The following is a 21,036-nucleotide window of genomic DNA, read 5'->3' as shown; positions in this document are numbered from 1 at the left end:
GAGCTAGCAAGGTTTGCAGTCGCGCGGCCAAGCGTTTCTGTCTCTCCGGGCTCCACAGACCTATAGGAGCCGCTGAATGAAAGTGCTTCCGGGGGTAATCTGGCAGGAAGAGGCGGGATGGCGGCTGCGCAGTTTGAGGCGCAGTACACGCTGTGACAAGAGGCGGATAGGCGCAGTCGGCGGAGACTCCATCCCAGAGCGCAGCGAGTGGGGCCTGCGGAGCGGACAGGTAAAGAGGCGGAAGGGGTGGCCGGGCCCTACGAGTTTGTTCTGTGGTAGCCGACGAGGAGATGGGGGCGGGCTGCTCTGCTCTGCGGGGTCTCCGGAACCGACCCTCTTAGGAGCCTAGTCGGCCGAGGAACTCTGGGCGGGCAGAGGCGGGTGTTCGCCATGTCGAATATTCGCCGGGCGCGCCCGGCACGGCATGACCGAGCCGCCGCCGCCCTCCCCGCGGAGAGCTCAGGGCCCTCTCGACTTCAGTGCGTGGAGACGGCGATGCTTTCCCTCTCCACGGGCGGCCCCGCGGAAACGGCTCCCGACGGGGCGGCCTGTTTTCTCTAGGCCTCCCAGCCTAGCCGAGTTGCGCGTTATCTATGTCACAAAAGGACCGCCCCGCCGCATCGTCCCCCAGCGAGTTATGTTCTGTCACAGACCCGCGTTTGGTGCCTTGGGGGAGGGCTCGTGAAGTGCCGTACAGAAAGACTGGGCGAAGAAAGATCAGGGCACTTACAGCGATGCACTTGAAGCGTTGAGCATGTCGGCCCAGGGTGCAGAGAAAGAGAAGGACTTCTCTAGCCGGCGCTCTCCAAATGGTCGCCTTTGGTACATTTTCCCCGCCCCTAGTTGCAGGAAACCTGCGTTTTTTCCTGCGGACAACTTAATGTTTCTCTCCCCTTCTGGGCCTTGAGAAGCCACTTTGCCTTCTGCAGTGGCCTTCTGATACTTTCCTTTCATAATCTGTCTCTCCAGACAGAGGAGTGGAGAGTTGCAGAAGTTGCCACTGCCATGATCTACTTTGTGGTGTTCTGCCCCCACCCCTCTGTTTCTGGGGTGTTCATAAAATTGTTCACTTCTAAATCACATGAAAATGTTCTGCCTTTCCTGGGTTCACTGATCACTGTCTTTAGGTGTTTGTGATATTGGAGTAAAGATGTCACCCTCCTCAGCTTTGGCTATGACAAGATCAAAGAACCACAAGATAAAAGGCTGTCTTGAAAATACGCAATTCCAAGGCACAGAAAAAAGGGGAAACTAATGGTCCATTGACTGGGGTGGGTGGGGGATTCCTATTACATCCCACCTGGAAGCATTGATTTTTAATTAATCTTTTGAAACTTTTTGGAGGTTTGGTATGAACTTCAAATAAATACATGAACAAACAACTGATCTGGAACAGTCAAGATCACTTTTTTCTATGTATGTTTTCTACAGTTCCTAATATATTGGAAAATTCTCCATATGGTAGATATAAACTTGTTCACATTAGTTTTTCTTGTTCCTTTAGAACACTGTTAATATCTTCATGGCTTTCTGAGGCACTCTTAAATTCTCCATATGGTTTTCCATTAATCTAGTGTTTCAGTCAGTAGCTTCCAAATATGATTCTGAAATAACATAACCTTTTCCCAAATTTAAGTTTTGGATGTCTGCAATCATAATTTCTCTCACTAAGAATGAGAAGTGGAAGTCATTTTTGGTCTGTAACATCTAATGTTTTAGACAAAACATAAGGTAGAACTAGGATCTCCACACTCAGTATTTTCAATGGTGCTCACCTAGAAACCCAATGTCAAAACACCCATGGGCATTTTGCAGCTCCACAGCAAGTCACCCATGCTTTGGAAGCTAGCCAAGGGCAACTGTCTTGTCAAGATAGTAAACACTCCAATGAACTGCTTGAATTTCTAGTAACTTCAGGTAAAATTGAAGATAAGGATCTGTGCCTGATAGAAACTGAGAAGCATCTACTGGAATAGGTGGTGGAGTTGAAAGCATATTGTGTACATTCTCGGTAGTTCTTTCAGCAACTCCATAAGGTAGGTCAGCCTTGTTGCAAATTTGGGCCTGAAGCTGAGAGAGTGGTTTGCTTAAGATCACCTAGTGAGTTTTTAGGTGAGGTGAGATTTACATTGGGGACTTCCAAGTTCATGCTTTTAGCCATGATTCAGTGCTAGCAGAAGGTAACAGCAAGGGATGTGCATACAACAATCTAGGTTTGCAGTCTGCTTCCCTCTCCCTTCTTCTGAGGCACCGATCCCCACCACACAACAAAAGTGCTTTAATTTTCAATATTTTTCCGGAACGTTTTGCTAACACATCTTACTTTTCAAACTACACAGCAATAAATATCTTGGAGGTTTTATTTTCATTAACCTTAATAGTTGTTTCACAGGTGCACAATTTTAGAAGCCAAATAGATAGAAATTACGGTTCGCTCCATTTTGAGCCTTGCTTTGATTTTGCCAGGAGTAGTTGTGGCTATTATAAAATGAATAAATGCCTCTTCCTCTCTACCCCAATATTGCAGGATGCCTGGACTAAGTTGTAGGTTTTACCAGCATAAATTTCCAGAAGTAGAAGATGTGGTCATGGTCAACGTCCGATCCATTGCAGAAATGGGAGCCTACGTTAGCCTTCTGGAATATAACAATATCGAGGGCATGATACTACTCAGTGAGCTGTCCAGGAGACGTATCCGTTCTATAAATAAACTCATCCGAATTGGCAGAAATGAATGTGTCGTTGTCATAAGGGTTGATAAAGAGAAAGGTACGTTGAGTAAAGACTGTTGAGGGCCATTTTAAATCCTAATGCCTCTATCCAGAGAAGTTTTTCAAAATGAAAAGGCACTGCCACTTGTGCAAGGCATCCCTGCTGAATTCTGCCCATTTCCTGCCCCACTGCAACCCCTTGTGCCCTATCACACCTCACTTGGGGGTGGGGGTGGGGGGGTGAGCACTGGATTGTGGCACCAGGAGGAGCCAAGAAAGCTGCACTATGTAAAAAGAATTACTTTTCTATTTCTATCTCTGTCTCTAGCTTTAAGTACATGCATGATTGTTTTCATCTGATGTTTTCTGTCTTATTTTGGAAGCTATATTTGACTTATATATAAATCCAATAGAGTGGGAAGCAAAGAGAGGATTGCTTCACCAGTCACCCAACTTTTAGTTTTTATTCTGGAATAACAGATATTTCCTACTGCATTACATGGATAGACCTGACATTTTTCATGAGCAGGAGAGAAGGAGAGTTGAGGATTTGTGTTGAATCCTTAATGTGTTTTGAAACATTTCATTTTGTATTAGGTTATATTGACTTGTCGAAAAGAAGAGTTTCCCCAGAGGAGGCTGTTAAATGTGAAGATAAATTCACCAAATCAAAGACTGTAAGTTTCCGTAGTATTGGTCTTTGTTCTGATTTGCAGAACAATGCAGTAGGAATAAATTCTTCTGGTGTTTGTGTGTAATTTTTGAAAATGTACCTTAAAAGTTGTAACAGAGTGCCTCGTGACGCAGCATTAACAAAGGGTTAGAATGTGTGGCACTTACAAGTACTCTTCTGAGCCCTCAGTCTGCCCAACCCATACAGTCTGCTTCTGCAGCCTTGCTATCTGGTTCTTCCAGCAAGAGCTATTAGGCTGGTGAGTACCAGGAACAAGGCCTCTTCTGTAATGGCCCTGTCACTTTGGAACTCACTTCCCACGGAGGTTCGTACAGCCCTCCCTCTTGTTTTTAGGAAAATCCTAACGCTTCTTTATTTTGATCAGCTTTTGGGTGGTTTTAGGGATCATTTTGTAACTATCTGCTGGTGTTTTATGTTTTATATGGTTGTACATGTTATATTTCATTGTTCTGGTGTTTTGATTGGTATGGATTATTGTAAGCTGCACTGTGAGGCTAGGCACCCTAAAGGGCGGGGAATTAGATCTATTAACAAAGTAAAATGAATAAGAAAATTAAGTAATTGCTGAACTGCATTATTAAAAATTCCTGAGAATTCACCAATGCAGAGTGTTTTTGTGGTAATAATGAGTGGAATCCAATTAACTCATCCCAGTGATGGAGTCGCATCCATCAGCAGGATGGGGAAGGGGGTGATTTGCCCTTCCCCCTGCGAACCCCTCCTTGCTCTGGAGGGCTGGGGGAGCCTCAAATAAATTTTTGGAGGGCACCAAGGGGGGCGGGCCATGTAGGAGGGGCGAGAGAAGAAAGTCTCACCACATGAGTGGAAGTCCACTTGCACGACATCTGATTTTGCCGAGTGGTTTGTTTAATCTTAACAGAAAAAGAGGAGAGCCATAAGCCTAAAGATTTACATTGTGTTAATGTTATTGCACTGTAGTTTGTTGGATACAGTGGTTTTTCTGTTGCATACAAATGCAAATTGCTATCCAGTGCATGATGTTCAGCATGACTGTAAAAGTAGTATACCTTGTTCAATTCATGACTGCATGAAGAACGTTAATGAAGGTAGCAGAATGTCAGTGTATCATGTTATGGCTGTTATGTGGGTTGTAGTACCCACACTCGCTCGTGTGACGATTTCATGCTTCTGCAGTCCTCTTGCATGTAGGATTTCCCCGTTATAGTCTGTGCAGTTCTGGGTTGGCATCACTCATGGAATCTTCATTAGTGTTTTCTTTTTCCTGTATATTATCTATAGTATCTGCATGCATCAATTGACCTCAGGGAAGCTGGGCTGGGGGCTGTTGCAAATAGTGCAAGTAAGAGAGCAAACATTTCATAAACTTTGCATAAAACAAATTGATTTTGAAGTGTCACAGATGGAATACCTAATATTTACTTAAGGAAGATCTCCTTAATGTGCATACTGCACGCACAAAGGGGTTGTCAGACTTTTATTTATTTTTATTTGCATCAATGCCATCATTGGATTTCACTGTATTGTATTTGATAATGTTGTTGCATTCTTACACCACCTTTCCCCCGCTCGTACCTAGGTTTACAGTATCCTTCGTCATGTTGCTGAGGTTTTAGAATATACAAAAGATGAACAACTGGAGAGCCTGTTCCAGAGAACTGCTTGGGTATTTGATGACAAGTATAAAAGGCCTGGATATGGTGCATACGATGCCTTCAAACATGCAGTTTCGTAAGCACACCACATTTCCAGCTTGTATTACGCCTTTATTCCAAATGTTTCAGTGGCCTTGATTTTTTTAAAACTTATGCATGAATATAAAAAGCCAGGTGCACAGGGCTGGATCCAAAGTTCCCATGAGCAGAACTCCACTTATGGGATACCCCCATTGGAAGAAGGCAGGAGGAAGTTTTCCTCCTCCCTCAGCCTCCTGAAAAGCAGGGGTTGGTGGATTCTCCAGGACAGTATGGGAGGTGGCACTGGGGGCTGCAGGGGGAAGGGGGAATTGGTGAAGAACACTTCCCTTCTCCAGCAGGAGCCTCTGCTGGATTTCAGTTGCTTCTGCCAATGGAAGGAGCCCTTCCGTTGATGGGAGGAGAGCTCTGGATCCAATCCAATGCATCTTCTCTTTGTCTGATCCTGACTAAGAAACGGCAGCTTTGTTTGAGCGGACTATGATTTCTCTTTAGATTTTAGTCCACTTTCAGGGGAAGGTAGTTTAATAATTTGAACATCCTTCAAAAGCACCTCTCTCCACATTCACTGCTTGTTCATGTTCATTCCTACTGATGGAATGCTTCTCCATATAAAAGCATGCCAGTGAGAAAGCTAGGCAAGAGTCTTCAGGACACCTAGTTTTCCTGTTTGGAGTGGATTTTTTCTCTTTATTGAGGTAATTCAGTTGTGTGAGTCCCAAGCTGCATTCTGAAGTGGGACAGCCAAGATACAGGCTTACCGCCTCATTGAGAACTAAGGCTTGGTCAAACTTGACAGTTGTGGTAGAATGTAGTAGTGAAGTTAGACTAGTTTTTCTCAATCTGGTGCCCTCCAAATGTGTTGGACTACAACCCCCAGCATCCCCCAGCCAGATGGGAAAAACTGAGTTAGGGCACAATCCTATGCATGTTTAGATGGGGGGGGGAGTCCTAGCGCGCCCACCATGCTGTAAATTAGGTCCCGTTTAACCCCAGATCCTGCATCAAGTGGGTCCAAAGCACCCCATTGGGTAACCAGGCTAATCCTAACAGGTAAACATCACAGAACGTCGCTACAGACAAGATTGTAACTTGAAACCATATTTATGGCTTTATTGCTCCTGGAAATTCAGGAGAAATACAAAACAAAGAAAATAGCATGGTGGTTATATGAGTGTTAGAAATTCTCTCTCCAATTACAGGGAAAGAGAATGCAACAAAAACAGAAGATAAATCAAAAGAACTGCAATTGCCAAAGCTGGTACTATGAACCTGGTCAATTAGATAACAGCTTGAGCTTCTAACATTGTTATGACTCCTCTTTCCAACTTACTCCTGTTTACTACTTGCAGTTCAAAGCTAAACAAAACAATTCAACCTATGTGTTAACCCTCCCATGGCTTACTCCCGCTTCTTACTTGAATACAAAAGTTATCCTGAAGCATTACTAAGTTCCTCTAGGCATAGGAAGATTAGAGGATGGAGTTGGAGTGAACAGAAAACTCAAGACTTGTCAATGATTCCAGTTGTCACCCCTGAAGATGGGATTCCAAATCCCCTCCTCAGATATAACCTCCAAGTCCCAAGCTTAGAAAACACTCCAAGTCCCAAACTCAGAAATAACTCTAAGTACCACTCCCAGAAATCATTCTGTCCCAAACTCAGAAATCATTCTAAGTGCCAAAATCTAAGAGTCTAAAGAGGTCCATAGTTACTTAAGTCCGTGGGTCTGGTGGCACGGCAGAAAGAGGGAAGTGGAGCAGCAGCAGGAACAAAAAACACCACCCCGGTGCTCCCATTCCCTGGGCTTTTATACCCCTGCTCTGGTCAAAGGTGGGGCCTAAGGAGCAATGAGACAATCAGCCTCCAATAGAAAATGGGATGCACGTGGTTAGAGCATTTGCTCACCAATAAGAAACAAGGTATCCCATGTATCTCCCATAATTTCATGTGTCTGGGGAATGTGCCTGGCACCATTACAAACAGGCTACTTTGAAATGTCCCAACATATGACCCAAAGTCTATCATCTGGGCATGCTATCTTGATTGACGCATTTCTCTTTGGTATATCTTCTTTGAACTCCTGGTCATCTTTGGCCAATTTTGGTCATATCCGCCAAAATGCCTCCTCCTAGTTGTTGCTCATACACTTCCCCGCCCAACTAGCATCGAGTAGGGACATTCTCTTATCAGCAGGTGTACACCACGAGAAGTCAAAACAGTACTTTTCCTCCTCTCAATAGGCATCTGAGCATGCTCAGTTCTGCTGTTCATCTCACTTAGACACTCTGCCAGCACGTTGTGGCCTTGAGCAAGCTCTGTGAAGCCACTTGTAAAGACAGCTGCATTTTTTCCCCGTCTTTCAAAGACAGTCCTGAAAAATCTCGAGTCTCAGTTAGTGAAATAACATCATTTAGTATAGAATCAAACTTCACGGTCTTCTCGCCCAGGGGTCAAGAGTCTGGAATATAAAGCTGGTAACTGGTCTGGGGTCTTCTAGGGGATCTTCTTGTAGGCTTCTCCCAGATTAAACCAGCCATCTTTATTCTTTGATAACCCTTGTTAGTAGCAGATTAACACATGCCCCAGCCAGCTGTCTGAACATGAGTAGGATTGTGCCATTAGACTGTAATGGTATATAAGATCTGCTTGTGCGGGAATAGCACCTTACATAGATATTAGTTTGCAGAGGAAGAGATTTGTGCTAGAAGGTTTTCACTTCTTAGATAAATGACTGCTTGTCTGACTTACATTGGCCCCATGCAGATGTGATTCTGCTATTATTTCAAATATATTTAAGAGACTGGAGAGCAGGTTCACACACTCACCATCTGCAAATACTGCCTTCTTTCCCTTATTACAGTTGACCATGGTCTGTAGCATTGTGTCTTTCTGATCCTGGGTTAGCATTGGTGCGGACATGATGCCATGCCACAGTTAACCCTAACCAGGGAAGGGAGGGGGAATTTGCATAGGGGGAGGGGGAGAACGAAGCAGCACACAAGCCTGCTCCCTATCTCTTGCCCTCTGGTGTTCAGAAGGATGAACAAAAAAACTTTTATCATCTTTGCATAGCCTATGACTTCTGTAATTTCTGGGAAACAGTACCTTAATGTTGCTCCTTTCTCTCCTATTACATATATTTAAAGAACGCTGGTAGGCTTACATTTATGGCTTCTTTAACCTAGGGATCCCGCAATCCTGGATGGACTGGATCTGACAGAAGATGAGAAGCGTGTACTCATTGACAACATCAACAGGCGTCTGACACCACAAGCAGTCAAAATCCGAGCAGGTGAGTTCCCAAAACTGAATTGGTTAAAGAAATGCAACCTATTAATTTAGAATGAGCTTATGACTACAGTCATATGGAAGAACATAACTGTATCAATGAAAAAATATCTTTGGATGAATAAAATATCTTTGAGTTTACTCGGAAGAAATGTTGGGACTTCTCTTTTTTTTCTTTGTAACAAATCTGAAGTCGTTGGCTAAAATAGTGCCAACTACTCAAGTGCAGGTACCAGTAGTTTGAAAACTGTATGTATTATGGCTAGGCAATGTTTGGATGTACACCAAGGGAATGAAAATTTCAAAATACTTAGATTTTGGAAAACTTTTTCTTGGAGAAAAGGCTGCCAAACAGGAGTCAAAAGGAAGGTGAAGGACGCTTAAGGAAAAGACCAGAGGAAGCAGGGAACTGAGAGAAGTAGGGGCTAATGAAGTGGAGGTTGAATTTCTCACATTGATTTGAATCACCCAGGCAATTATTTGGCTGCTGGTTAGGTAGAAACAGCATCTTAACTGACGGGCATATAGAGGAGAAATAGTTACGCTGTAAAATTGGACCAGTGTTGACACCTACATTTTTCTGTACAAGTGGTTCATTGTCCAGTTGAATTAAACCTTAGCTTATTTTTATTCCAAATGTTGTACAAATACTGGATGAGATCACAAATACAAGTTGTTAGACTTGATTCTTGTAAAATTACCCACGAAGCTTGCCTGTAGCATTTATAGGTATGAGTTACTAGAGCAGACTAAGTCAGGATTTACCCATTTATGATTATAAGGAAACATGGGAGTTCCCTAAACTTTTTGTAAGAAATACGGTAATAAATCCCAAGGTTAATTATGCTGTTATGTAAGAGCAGTCTTGACCACAGCAATACTAGATTAGATGTTATGAATCACCAGGGTGTGGGTCGCAGGATTGTTAAGGCTAATCCTGACACATCTGCTGCTTACTAAATTAGTACTACAAAGGAGTGTTTGGAGAATAAACAGGTTAAAGCATGAAGCACAAATGTTGTGGTTCTGTTGTCTTTGCTCATTAGAAATTTCCCCATTACTAAATATAGTTGACTTGATGCTGGGCCACCAATATGTCCATGAGCTGCTCCACTTTCTTATGAGTTGCTTTGATTTTGCTGAAGCCTGAAAGGATTGGGAAGATAGGCCCCTCTCCCCAGATTCCAACCTTCTAACAGGAACTGGGTTTGGTACAACTGTCATACATAGGAGAACAAAAGAGGACCTGAGAGAAGAAGACAGAAGGAAACTGCTGATAAACTGAGTCAGATGGCCTAAGAAAAGAAGTATATAGGAAGCAGAGACCAGGGGAAGGATACGTAGAGGAGACAGTATAATGATGCAGGTTGGGATGGTGGAAAGAGACTGGGTGGCAAGAAGTGACAGTGGCTGGAACTCTGCCCAGCGGCAAGTGGCTCTTCTCTACAATGCTTGAATAAAATTGCTGTGGTGTTAGACTTTTCTGGAAGTAAAACATCAGACAGGGGCTATAGAAAGAGCTGTATTTCCTTCAGAGGAAGGCTGAATTTCCTGTGTTTCCTCTGCTTTTGGGGAAGTGTTTGTGTCACTGTCTAGTTGGCATTGTTAGGTGGAAATTGAACACAGCTCATCTGGGCCAGTGCCTTAGCATATTCATGTGACCTGTTGGTGGCAAGTAATAGAGTGAATTGGGATGAATTCAGAAGAAAATATTACAAATAGCATTTATCTGTGTGTTTGCCAACTTTCACTTGTATTTACTTTAAAATACAGTGTTACTGAACAACTAATAGTTCAGTAATAATAGAATAAGTGAGATATTTTAATGTATAGGGTCTCCTCAGAATATTTTCTGTATATTTCAATCAAATCTGTAATTTTGGCCCTTCTAGATATTGAAGTTGCTTGTTATGGCTACGAAGGTATTGATGCCGTGAAAGAAGCTCTGAGAGCTGGCCTGAGCTGTTCTACAGAGAGCATGCCCATCAAAGTAAGTGGTGGTCATTGATGTGGGTTTTCTGGAAAACTTTGAATTTGAACATTTTTAAATGCTGTAAATTAGCTTGGACATTGGCTGATCCTGACTTGTGGGTTTAATCCCTCCTCCCATTGATAGATCATGGGCAGGGGGGCAGTGGGGAGAAAAGTCCTTTCCTGGAGATATTCCACCTGAAAAAAGCTAGTTATAACTTTGAAACTGCCCAGTTATCCATTAATTGTTTTACTAATTAATTTTATGAATATGCATTTTTAGAAATGTGTGGAAAGTTCCCTTAATATAGAAAATGAACAAAAGTATGTCACCTTTTAGTCATACCTTGTCATCTTCGTGTAGCATTTTTCACACATAATGCATTTATTTAAATCTTGAGCACAGGAAATGATTTTATACTTGCATTATCAACTTGTTTTTCTTAACTTTTTAAAGCAAGTCTAGAATTATCTTGCCCCTCTTGTAGATAAATCTGATAGCTCCTCCTCGATATGTGATGACCACTACAACACTGGAGAGGACGGAAGGCCTTTCTGTCCTCAGCCAAGCCATGGCTGTCATCAAAGAAAAGATTGAAGAGAAGAGGGGCGTCTTCAATGTACAGATGGAAGTAAGTATCATTTATTCTAATTCTGGGGTCCTCAATGCAGTTTCTGGGAGTGCAAATGTGCCCACAAGGACCTCTCATGGTGGCCACGGCTCTTGCCGAGAGAGAGATTTTAAACTTTTTTCTTCTATGCAAAGCTGGCCTGGCATGTGCATTTCCCTGCCTTGGGACTACATTTCCCAGCATGCACTTTCATCCAGGATTGGCTCAGGCATACAGGAAAGGGTTGTCTTATCCCGCTTTTTCTCACAAGCCTACTGCTTGCTGCCTTCTATTTTGGCTTGTTCTCATTGGTTTTATGCTAATTGGGTTCTGAGTTGAAAGGCTGGGAGGCAACCAGAGAGCATGGTTGCTGCAAGTTTTTTTTATACAGCAGGGCTGGGAAGAAGGGGGAAAATGATCCTGTTGGTGGTGCTGCTTTGTCACTTCCTTGAGAGCTACCAGAAGACAAATTTTTAAGTGGGAGAAGGAAGAAGATGGGATAAGTAAGAGAGAAATAAGAAGTGGGGGAGAAAGCAAGGAAATAAGGGGGTGGGGAGAAAGGAATATCAGAGATGGAAAGGGCCAGAAGGGGACTAGTCAAGCCCCTCCACAACATATAAGCACCTGGTTGGGCTACATCTAAGTGTATGTGTGTAGATTTATTTTATAAAGAAAAGCAGGGTATAACTTTCTGAATAAATGACATGTTTGACAAGTCCATTTATTTGCGCCCCAAACTTAGTCTATATTCATATAATAATATAAAAACAATTCCACGGCTGCATCATATCGCAGCTGTGAAGTTCTCCCTGATTTTTAATCGTGCTTTACCTCAGAATTTTGCAGTCTCATGCAATATGCTCGTTACCTCATATTTCAAATGTTAACTGTTCTGTAGCACTACAGAATATATCATAGAGACTGGGTTGTATCCAGCTGTGCCCATCCACCAATAGAATGGACACTGCTGGGGCATTTGAGAGGTCAGAGTACTGGGGCATTTGAGAGGTCAGAGAAATCTGTTCTTTCCCCCTCTTTCCACTTTCACCCCTCAGTAATTTAAATTAGAGCTCTGAGGACTGGGAAATAATGTGCAAAACAAAAGAGGCTTGCAAGGTAAAATGACCAGCTCTGCACTTTGCTGGTTTCAAGTTGTTGATTTTGCCCAGAAGGGGGTGTGATCCACTCCTTGCTCTAGGGGAGCCGCCCCTGTTCCTGATTCTTCATAGCATAACAGCGTAAGTGAACGTCTAAATAAAAAATATGCTGGCATTCTGAATAAACAGTAGGTACGCTGTTAACACAAAACTGATACTAAATCCTGCCTTTTTTTGGAAATGTCACTTCTGATTATTGTAATAGAGAGATTCTGCAAATTGTATGTGCTTACTTCTAAATTCACTCTGCAAGCATGTCTGGCTACTATTGGAAATTCAGGCTGATTCAGGCAGAAACTGAACTTCCTCAGCTCAGTATCCCTGGTGCAACTGGGATTGCTTTGGCCTGGAGCACTTGCATTTGTTATGAGAGAAATCCACTTGATTAAAAGTCATTGGGTATTATCTTGTATACAGTGTTGACGTTTTGGATGTCTAGCTAATTCGTTAACCATTCTAGAGTGAACCTGATGCCCCATCCCCTCAGTGTGGAGAAGTACAAACTGTCCTCCCATTCCCCTCTCCTCAGATTTGCCTAGCAATTGGAGTGTTTTAGGTGTTTGCCTTAATTCAAGAGCAGTTGCTGGTTCTATGGTAAAAAAAAAAAGCCATAAATCATGAAACAGTGCTTGATTTACTGTGTTCTTTTTACCTATTTTATACACTAAGCATCTCAGTATATGATCCAGCACACTACCTTCATCTTTTTGTTTTCCTTCCCATTCTTGTAAAGAGAATAGAACACTTGCATATTTTTTTAGATTTGTATCCAGCTGTATCTGTCAGGGTGGAAACTGAGCCCATAAAACCCCAGAGCAGTTCTGATTTTGAGGAGGAACAGCAATCCGTGGGAGAGGAGCCCGCTCTTCCCTCACAGGCACAGCAGCTGGCAGAGATTCCTCCTGCCAGCATTCCTGAGATAAATAGTGACCCTGGCAGTGAGAGAGTGTGGGAACGGGGCATGCTACACACTCGACGCAGACGCAGGGAGCGATGAGCGATGGAGGGCACGGAAAGGAGGTGTAGCACTCGTTTGGCGCGCAAGCAACGGTCGCGTCCCATGGACCCAAGGGAAAGGGAGAAACTCTCCCTAGCCCATAAGTTCAGGGTCTGCAAGTGATTCTCCTTCAAACAGGGACCAGGTGCCTAACCTGGAGCATAGGCTACTCTGCTGTTCATTGCTTAGTCGCTGGTGATTAGCATCTGAAAGAGTCATTAAGTTGTAAAAGGATTAAAGCCTTGAAAATAATCCTCTTGTCTGTGTCTTGAGTTGGCTATTAGAGTAGACTGAAAGAGGCTGCTAGGGCGCTCCTGACAGCATCTCTCAAGCTTAGAGCAGAGTTGCGCTTTAAGGCCTTAATTACAGCCCCCAAGGGTGCCCTGACCCTCCTACCACTGATATGGATTTCTCTTTCCTTGTTAGCAGCAAGAAAAGTGCAGTTTGGATCAGGGTTGCTGGTGTATGTGTGCGTGTGTGGCCCTTGGCACCTGAGCCAGCATCACATGAAGCCCTCAGGCCCACAAAGGTTGTGCACCCTAGCTTACAGATTCCAAATTCAAACACTTATTTCCTCCAGGAGCTCATAATCTAATTGGTTCAGGCAGTAAAGCAAGCCAAATGAAATCAAAATTATACCTTGACCTAAACAAAATACCTATGCCACACCATATAACCAGCAGCCCTCCGCTATAGCAGCAGCACCAACTGCCAATGGCAGCCATTGGAAAAAGTGGTGCAGAGGTCTGGGCTGGGTGGGGAGCAGAGCTTGATCCCAGATATGGTAAAATTGAGAGCACAATCCACAAATTATTGAAGGCAGTGTGATGCTAACTGTACCCTATTACAATCTGGTTCTCAAGGATCCAGGTGTGTGCAAAGGTGTTTAGGCCTGCTACATTCTGGGCCAGGAAGAGAAACTGTGGAACCCTCGGTAGCACACTCTGATGTGTTTGCACGGCACTTTGACAATAAAGTCACTCAGATTTGTCATGAATTGGACACCACAATTGATGCAGTTCCATTAGTAGAGGCGTCCAGAGCACTGTCTGATCCAGTTTTATTGGATGAGTTTCAGTTATTGATGCCCGAGGATGTGGATAAGGTGCTTGGCCAAGTCCAGTCAACCACCTGTGTGCACGACCCTTGCCCTTCATGGCTTATCACATCAAGCAAGGAGGGGATGTCCAGCTGGGTCCAGGAGGTTGTAAATTCCTCCTTGAGAGAGGGAGTGGTGCCGGCCTCTTTAAAAGAGGCAGTAATCAGGCCACTCCTGAAAAAGCTTAACCTGGACCTGGAAGACGTTAACAGCTATAGGCTGGTGGCCAACATCCCCTTCTTGGGCAAGGTGCTTGAGCGAGTGGTTACGAGACAACTCCAGGCATGCTTGAATGAAATGGATTACCTAGATCCATTTCAGTCAGGCTTCAGGCTTGGTTTTGGAACAGGAACTATCTCGGTCACCCTGTGGGATGACCTCTGCTGGGAGAGGGACAGGGAGAGTGAGACCCTGTTGATTCTTCTGGACCTCTCAGCAGCTTTCGTTACCATTGACCATGGTATCCTTCTGGATAGGTTGTCTGTGTTGGGAGTTAGAGGCACTGCACTGCAGTGGTTCCGCTTCTACTTGGATGGCCAATTCCAGAAGGTGATGCTGGGGGATTATTGCTGTGTGCCTTGGCAATTTTGCCATGTGGTTCCATGGGCTCTATCTTATTCCCTATGCTGTTCAACATCTACATGAAACTGCTGGGTGAGGTTATCCAGAGGTGTGGGTTGAAGTGCCATCAATATGCAGATGACACTAGCTCCAACTTACTTTTTCATCAAACCCAGGTGAGCCAGTGCCTGTTCTAAATCAGTGCCTGGGCATGGTAATGGACTGGATGAGGGCCAATAAATTGAAACTCAGTCCAGACAAGATGGGGGTACTGCTAGTAGGTGATTCATCTGCCCACTAGGTGAAACTCAACCTGTTCTGGAGGGGGTTGCATTCCCCCTAAAGGAGCAAGTTCGTAATTTGGGGATGCTCTTGGACCCAGAACTGTCATTTGAGGCACAGGTGGACTCGGTGCACAGAGCACCTTTTATCAACTTAGGCTGATATGCCAAATATGCCCTTATCTGAACAGAGATAGCCTAGCTACAGTTACCCATGCTCTGATAACCTTGTCCGGATTACTGCAATGTGTTATATGTGAAAACGGTCCGGAAACTTCAGCTAGTCCAAAATAGGGTGGCGAGATTGTTAACAGGGACTGGCCAATGAGATCACATTACACCAGTACTTTTCCAGCTGCACTGGCTGCCAGTCCATTTCTGGGCACAATTCAAAGTGCTGGTATTAACATTCCAAGCCCTAAACAGCTTGGGACCAGGTTTTCTGAAGGATCACCTCCTCCCATATGTGTCTGCCCGGACCCTAAGATCATCTTCAGCAGTCCTTCCCTGTGAGCCCCTGCCAAAGGAAGTGAGGTGGGTGGCTACCAGGAAGAGGGCCTTTTCTGCTGTAGCACCCCAGCTGTGGAATGAGCTCCGTAGAGAGGTTCGCCTGGCACCTATGTTGTACTTTCGGTGCCAGGTGAAGACCTTTTTATCTTCCCGGTATTTTAGCATTTTAGCTTCCTAGTCCTTTTGCTCAGGTGTTTTAAGTCTGTATTTTAAATCTCCGCATTGCTGCTAGGCTTTATTCTGGTTGTACTGTTATATTGTGGTTTTAAGCTTTCATATTCTATATTGTTTTATGTTTCACCTGGTGGTTTTAATTTTTGTGAACCGCCCAGAGAGCTTCAGCTATTGGGTGGCATAGAAATGAAATAAATAGGATGGAGCTGTGACGGCATCTTTCCCAGGGCAGTGTTTCAGACTATTGTTGTCCACTGGTGTTGCAAACCTTTTGACAGCTTAGATGGTTGAGGATCACCATCCTAAACATTTGGACAAGCAATCTGTATTCAGTCCAATTGCACTAAGTATGTCTGTTTAAATGGTATCTGGGTCATAGTGAAAGCTAACCAAATGTTGTTCATCTTTTTCTAACTCTTCAGCCCAAGGTGGTTACTGACACAGATGAAACTGAGCTAGCAAGACAACTAGAAAGGTTGGAGCGTGAGAATGCTGAAGTGGATGGAGATGATGATGCCGAGGAGATGGAAGCAAAAACTGAAGACTAAATTGCCAGGGGTGAAAGTATAGAGTGGCAATTATAAGGATACATACCAAACCAGTGAAGACGCCTTCAATTGACAAGGTGTCTGTTGTTGAAAACTCCACAAGAAAAAGACTTGATTTTCAAGTTTTTTAATGAGACCAAATTTTGAAGAGATAAGAAACCATCTGTTACAATGTGCTGCTTAAATTTCCTCAAAGGGAAGGTGCCTCTCACTGAAGATTTAATTCCCCTCTCCCTAATAAACCAAGCATTGTCTGAAGGATGTTCTTAATATTTTCATATCTAATGAATCCAGATTGGTAACCATTCAGTATGTCAGTGAGGTTTGTGGGAATTAACCCAATATTCTTCCACAGACTGTACTCAAGCAGATATTCAATAAATTTCTTGGATATTTACTTCAATTTCTCTTCTTCGTTTTCACATTCTTAAAAGAACATTGTAGCACAGAAAGATGAGGTGGAAAGAGTAATGAGTATAGCTCTTGAAGATGGCAATATGCTTCACCTTAACTAATAAATCCTGTCTTCTCTGAGCAGTGTATCTTTAGGGCTGTTTGGAACACAGCTGCTTAAGATTGCAAGAACGGAAGGATAGAATTGTGCTTTCCATTCAAGTGATGGAATAATGGCTTCATTGTTTCTGTGCTCATGTTTTAAGCTTTTCCCTTACATTGTAAGCATAAAATACAATGCGCAAAAGCCTTGGATGGAACTTAAGTTTTGTATCTGAAGATTAACCATAAACTGTCTGACTTATTTGGAAATAGGTGAGGCTACTAGATTCAGTTGCCTGAATAAGTTCATGGGGAGGAGGATAGGGCATCTTATGACTGCCTTCTTGCTGGAAAAATTGCTCTTCTGGTACAGCACTTACCTATTTAGTTCTTCAAACCCACCTACTTCCACATGACCATCAAAATATTGGAAGCAGCAGTTGTGCTGAAACTGCTGTTCATTACAAGTCTTGGACATTAAAACTTCTTGTCTGTTCTGCCTACATATTGTTTCTCATATATAGAGATCATAAGGGGACACAAACATCATGAGTTGATATATGCTTGTACAATTGGACTTCCCTTCCTATCCTCCCCTGTTTGTCCCCCAAATCTGTTCCAGATGGTCACCCAATGGGAAAGTCATTTATCACATTATTTTCAGTAGCTGTCAATGTCCAAAAGTGAAATGAAAGGCAGGATCACAGAAGCTGCTAACATACTGGGATTTGGCATGAGCAAGTTTTCCTCTCCCCCATTTGTCATTTTAGGACACCTCTACACCAGCCTAAAATCCTGCATTTAAAACAGGGCTTTCTGCTTCCGTTTTAAATGCAGGATCACAATGACTCCCTTTTTCATCCGCTTCCTTTTCCCCATTCCCTTTCCTTCTCCCCGCATCTGAGTCTTCCATTATCTTTCATTGATCTCACTCCTCTTGCCACTTTTCCTCTTCTCACGGAGGGAACTCAAACGGAACACAACGGGGTAATTTGATAGCTCATTATCTGCGATCTATTTAAAAATGGAACAAAGGGCATTTAGTGCAGGAGACACCTTGAGGTTCATGGCATCATATAAAGAGCCTGCAAACTTCCATGAAGGAGCAATCTCAATCACAGGATAAAAGTTCCGTGTGAAGAAAGCCTTACAGAGCCCTGTTTAGGCTCTTCTCTATTTGCAGCAATCTATTTCATCCCAGTTCTTAAGAGCCTTGGGTAAATCACAAAGCATATTGAGAAAACTTTTAATTGGACTAAAATTAATGGATGTTCATTGTTGTTGTTTGTTTTAAAAATATCACACCAATCTTTACATGGCAAGAAGTTTTTTTACAGTGCAATCCTACACGTTTACCCAAAGTAAGACCCACTGACTTCAATGCCATTTACTCCCAGAAGCGTGAATAGGATTGCAGCCTTAGTCATTATCTTTATCTTGCCTCCCTTTCAAGGAGCTCAGGGCAAAGCATGATAACCATATGAGGTAGATCAGGCTGAATGATAGTGACTCCATGGCTATCCAGTGAACCTCATGTCCGAGCAGGGATTGGATCCTGGCTCTTCCTAGTCCACCAATCAAACTCCAAGAAAAGTTCTTGCAGTGCTCTTAAGATTCTGTCAGAACATCCGGATATTCTGCATACAGTTGTTCGTTTTATAAAGAGAAAGGAACAATTTAGTGTATTTTATGTTTTTAGTCGCTAGACTTGTATAGCTTGACAGGGTAGTATATTTGGAATGGAGGAATCTCCTCTCAAATGTCTTGTCCATATATAAGTTAATAAATAACTGATTTTGAGCAGTGGACTGTGGCCAGTATTTCTCACATCTTCCATGGCTATATAAAGGGTCAGTGGTTAGCTTATTTCCTGGATAAGCAACTTGGTGCTCTCCAGATATTTGGGACTACAACTCCCATAATCCTGTACCATTAGCCATACTGCCTGGGGCTAATAAGAATTGTAGCCCAAAACATGGAGGACATCAGATTAGTAATAGTAATATAGTGTAACAATATAGATGCTGGTCAAAATGCATATTCAACCTCCTAGGGCCTACTAGGAAACGTGTGTGGGCAGTGGCACTGCAATACAATTAGAAATTCTACTGAGGCAGCTTCTGTATGTTACACTTTCAAAGCAGCCACTGGCGTGACATAGAGAAATCCCAAAATTCTCTACATGCAGCTGTGTTCTTCCCAGTAATCCCAACCAGGGATAAGGGGTGGGGGTCATCAGGGAAATATACTTGTCATGGCTCCCAAGGCAGAAAAGTGAAAAGTTTCCATGTCTCCACTGATAACCATAAAGTCTATTGCTGCTAAATTAATGCCTAAGGCTTTGAGATACACAACAAATATGTGTATTTGTGTTTCCAAGAGAAATTGTGAGGGGTTCTAACAACTGTTGACAGAAATCTCAAACGGGTAGCTGACGGCCTGCTCCCCCTCCTTCAGTGTGGGTGGTCTACTGGACAAAAAGCAATTGATCTGATTCTATCTTGCAGCTATGTCTGTGAGCCTGACATCACTGTCTGAGTTGAGCCTTACAGTACCCATGCAGGCTTCTACCTGTCTTCTGTTGCATGAGGCTACATTTATCACTAAATTGGGAGTTTCTTGTAATAACAAGTTAGGCAATGCTGAAATTAAGATCTTGGCTTTGAGCTCTCCAGACAGGACTGATGTCAGAGAATTCTGCCACGGACTCCAGTGAGGCTGGATGTTTTAGAATCTGGCCCCCCGGAATCCATGGCAGAACAGCCCCCCCGCCCACCCCCCACGAAATCTCCTCGGGACGGAGCTTACCTGGGGCGGATGCGGCGGCGGCGGCTCCGGCTGGTCTCCCGGCTGGCCACTGCCAGGCTGCTGCGGCCGCAAATGGTGGCCGTCATAGCAGCTGCCATTTGTGTCTTTGCATGCAGCCGTGATACGGCAAAGAGCAGGGACGCAAATGGCGGCCGCTACGCCATTTGCGCCCCTGCTCTTTGCCGTGATAGGCTACATAAGTATTTACGTAGCCTATCACGGTAAAGGTGGCCATGCAAATGGCGTGGTGGCTGCCATTTGCGTGGCGGCCTTTACCATGATAGGCTACATAAATACTTACGTAGCCTATCACGGCAAAGAGCAGGGGCGCAAATGGCGTAGCAACTGCCATTTGCGTCCCTGCTCTTTGCCATGACAGGCTACGTTATGTAGCCTGTCACAGCTGCCTGCAAGGATGCAAATGGCCACTACAACGGCCGCCATCTGCGGCCGCAGCAGCCCAGCAGCAGCTGGAACTCTGGCTGCAGCCAGCCCCGGCCGGCGGCTCTGTGGAGCCAGCCGGGGAGGATTCCAGGGGGAGGGACAGAGCGCCTCCCCCCCACTGCAGATGCCCCGGCACGGAATAAGGTAAGTGTTTCGTACATCCCTTCTGCCCCCAAACTTTGTGAGTATGCAGGAGTCATTTGTCATAATGTACAGCAAGAGTAGAGAACCGGTGGCCCTCCAGACGTTTTTGGATGATAACTCCCATCATCCCTAACCATTGGGTTTGCTGACTAGGGTTGATGGGAATTGGAATCTGACTATCTGGAGAGCTATAGCCACCTTGACTGCCATTTTTTGACAGAAAGGTGGGATCTAAATTAAATAATGCCCTATCCTTGATGAACAGTGCAATCTATACACACATGGTATGATCCTAAAGTGAAGCCTTACACAGTTCTGTTAACACACCGTAGCGGTAAGTATGCGAGTTTGAAATATATATATATATTTCAGAGAGAGAGAGTATATACATGAGCGTGTGTGTGAGAGAGTGAGTGACAAACCAGTGTGTCCCCACCTCCAACCCTGCAAGGTAGGATAGGCTGCAAGGCACATTGACCTGGTTTGCACATAATAGCCCATGGTTTAAACAACCCATGGGTTGTCATGCACAGGCGGGAGAGAGCAGGTGTGCTGCCTCCTGTATGCCTGCCATTTCACCTTTTAATCAACAACCTCCAATCAGCCTGTTCAAAGGTTGTTGAGCATGACATGTTAACCCAGAGCTCTGGGTTTAGGGGCTAAACAGGCCAGCAGTTAACCCATAGTTTGTTGTTGGATTAATCGCTGGGTTGTTTAGTCCCTAAACAATCAAGCACTCTGCGTCTGCACATCATGTTCAACAACCTACAAACAAGGCTATCTTAGGTTGTTGATTAAAAATGGAAGTGGCTGGCACATTGCAGGCAGCAAACCTACTCTCTCCTGCTCATCCCCGACAGCCTATGG

The 21,036-nt window shown here is 44.0% G+C and overlaps 1 protein-coding gene across 1 annotated transcript; it reads left to right on the top strand.

Moving 5' to 3' along the window:
- The first annotated feature begins 142 nt into the window (after positions 1-142).
- EIF2S1 (eukaryotic translation initiation factor 2 subunit alpha) lies at positions 143-16,675 on the top strand. The gene is made up of 8 exons (XM_084848834.1): positions 143-229; positions 2,528-2,769; positions 3,309-3,388; positions 4,964-5,115; positions 8,267-8,373; positions 10,262-10,359; positions 10,829-10,972; positions 16,153-16,675. Exons 2-8 carry the CDS (start codon positions 2,529-2,531, stop codon positions 16,276-16,278), a joined length of 948 nt encoding a protein of 315 aa, XP_084704960.1. The 5' UTR covers positions 143-229; position 2,528; the 3' UTR covers positions 16,279-16,675.
- The last annotated feature ends 4,361 nt before the right edge of the window (positions 16,676-21,036 follow it).

The sequence above is a fragment of the Heloderma suspectum genome, chromosome 1 (genome assembly GCF_057233095.1).
Source record: "Heloderma suspectum isolate Gila_16-S chromosome 1, 16-S_ref, whole genome shotgun sequence".
Lineage (NCBI taxonomy): Eukaryota > Metazoa > Chordata > Lepidosauria > Squamata > Helodermatidae > Heloderma > Heloderma suspectum.
The sequence above is the reverse complement of the archived record's forward strand: the minus strand, read 5'-3'. Positions and strand labels throughout refer to the sequence as shown.

What these genes read in the sequence shown, in the direction of transcription:
- EIF2S1 (XM_084848834.1), top strand. Translation starts at nt 2,529, where the DNA reads ATGCCTGGACTAAGTTGTAGGTTTTACCAGCATAAATTTCCAGAAGTA. An exon ending in AAGGGTTGATAAAGAGAAAG is followed by an intron (nt 2,770 to 3,308) that starts GTACGTTGAGTA and finishes ATTTTGTATTAG; the next exon opens with GTTATATTGACTTGTCGAAA. An exon ending in AGCAGTCAAAATCCGAGCAG is followed by an intron (nt 8,374 to 10,261) that starts GTGAGTTCCCAA and finishes TGGCCCTTCTAG; the next exon opens with ATATTGAAGTTGCTTGTTAT.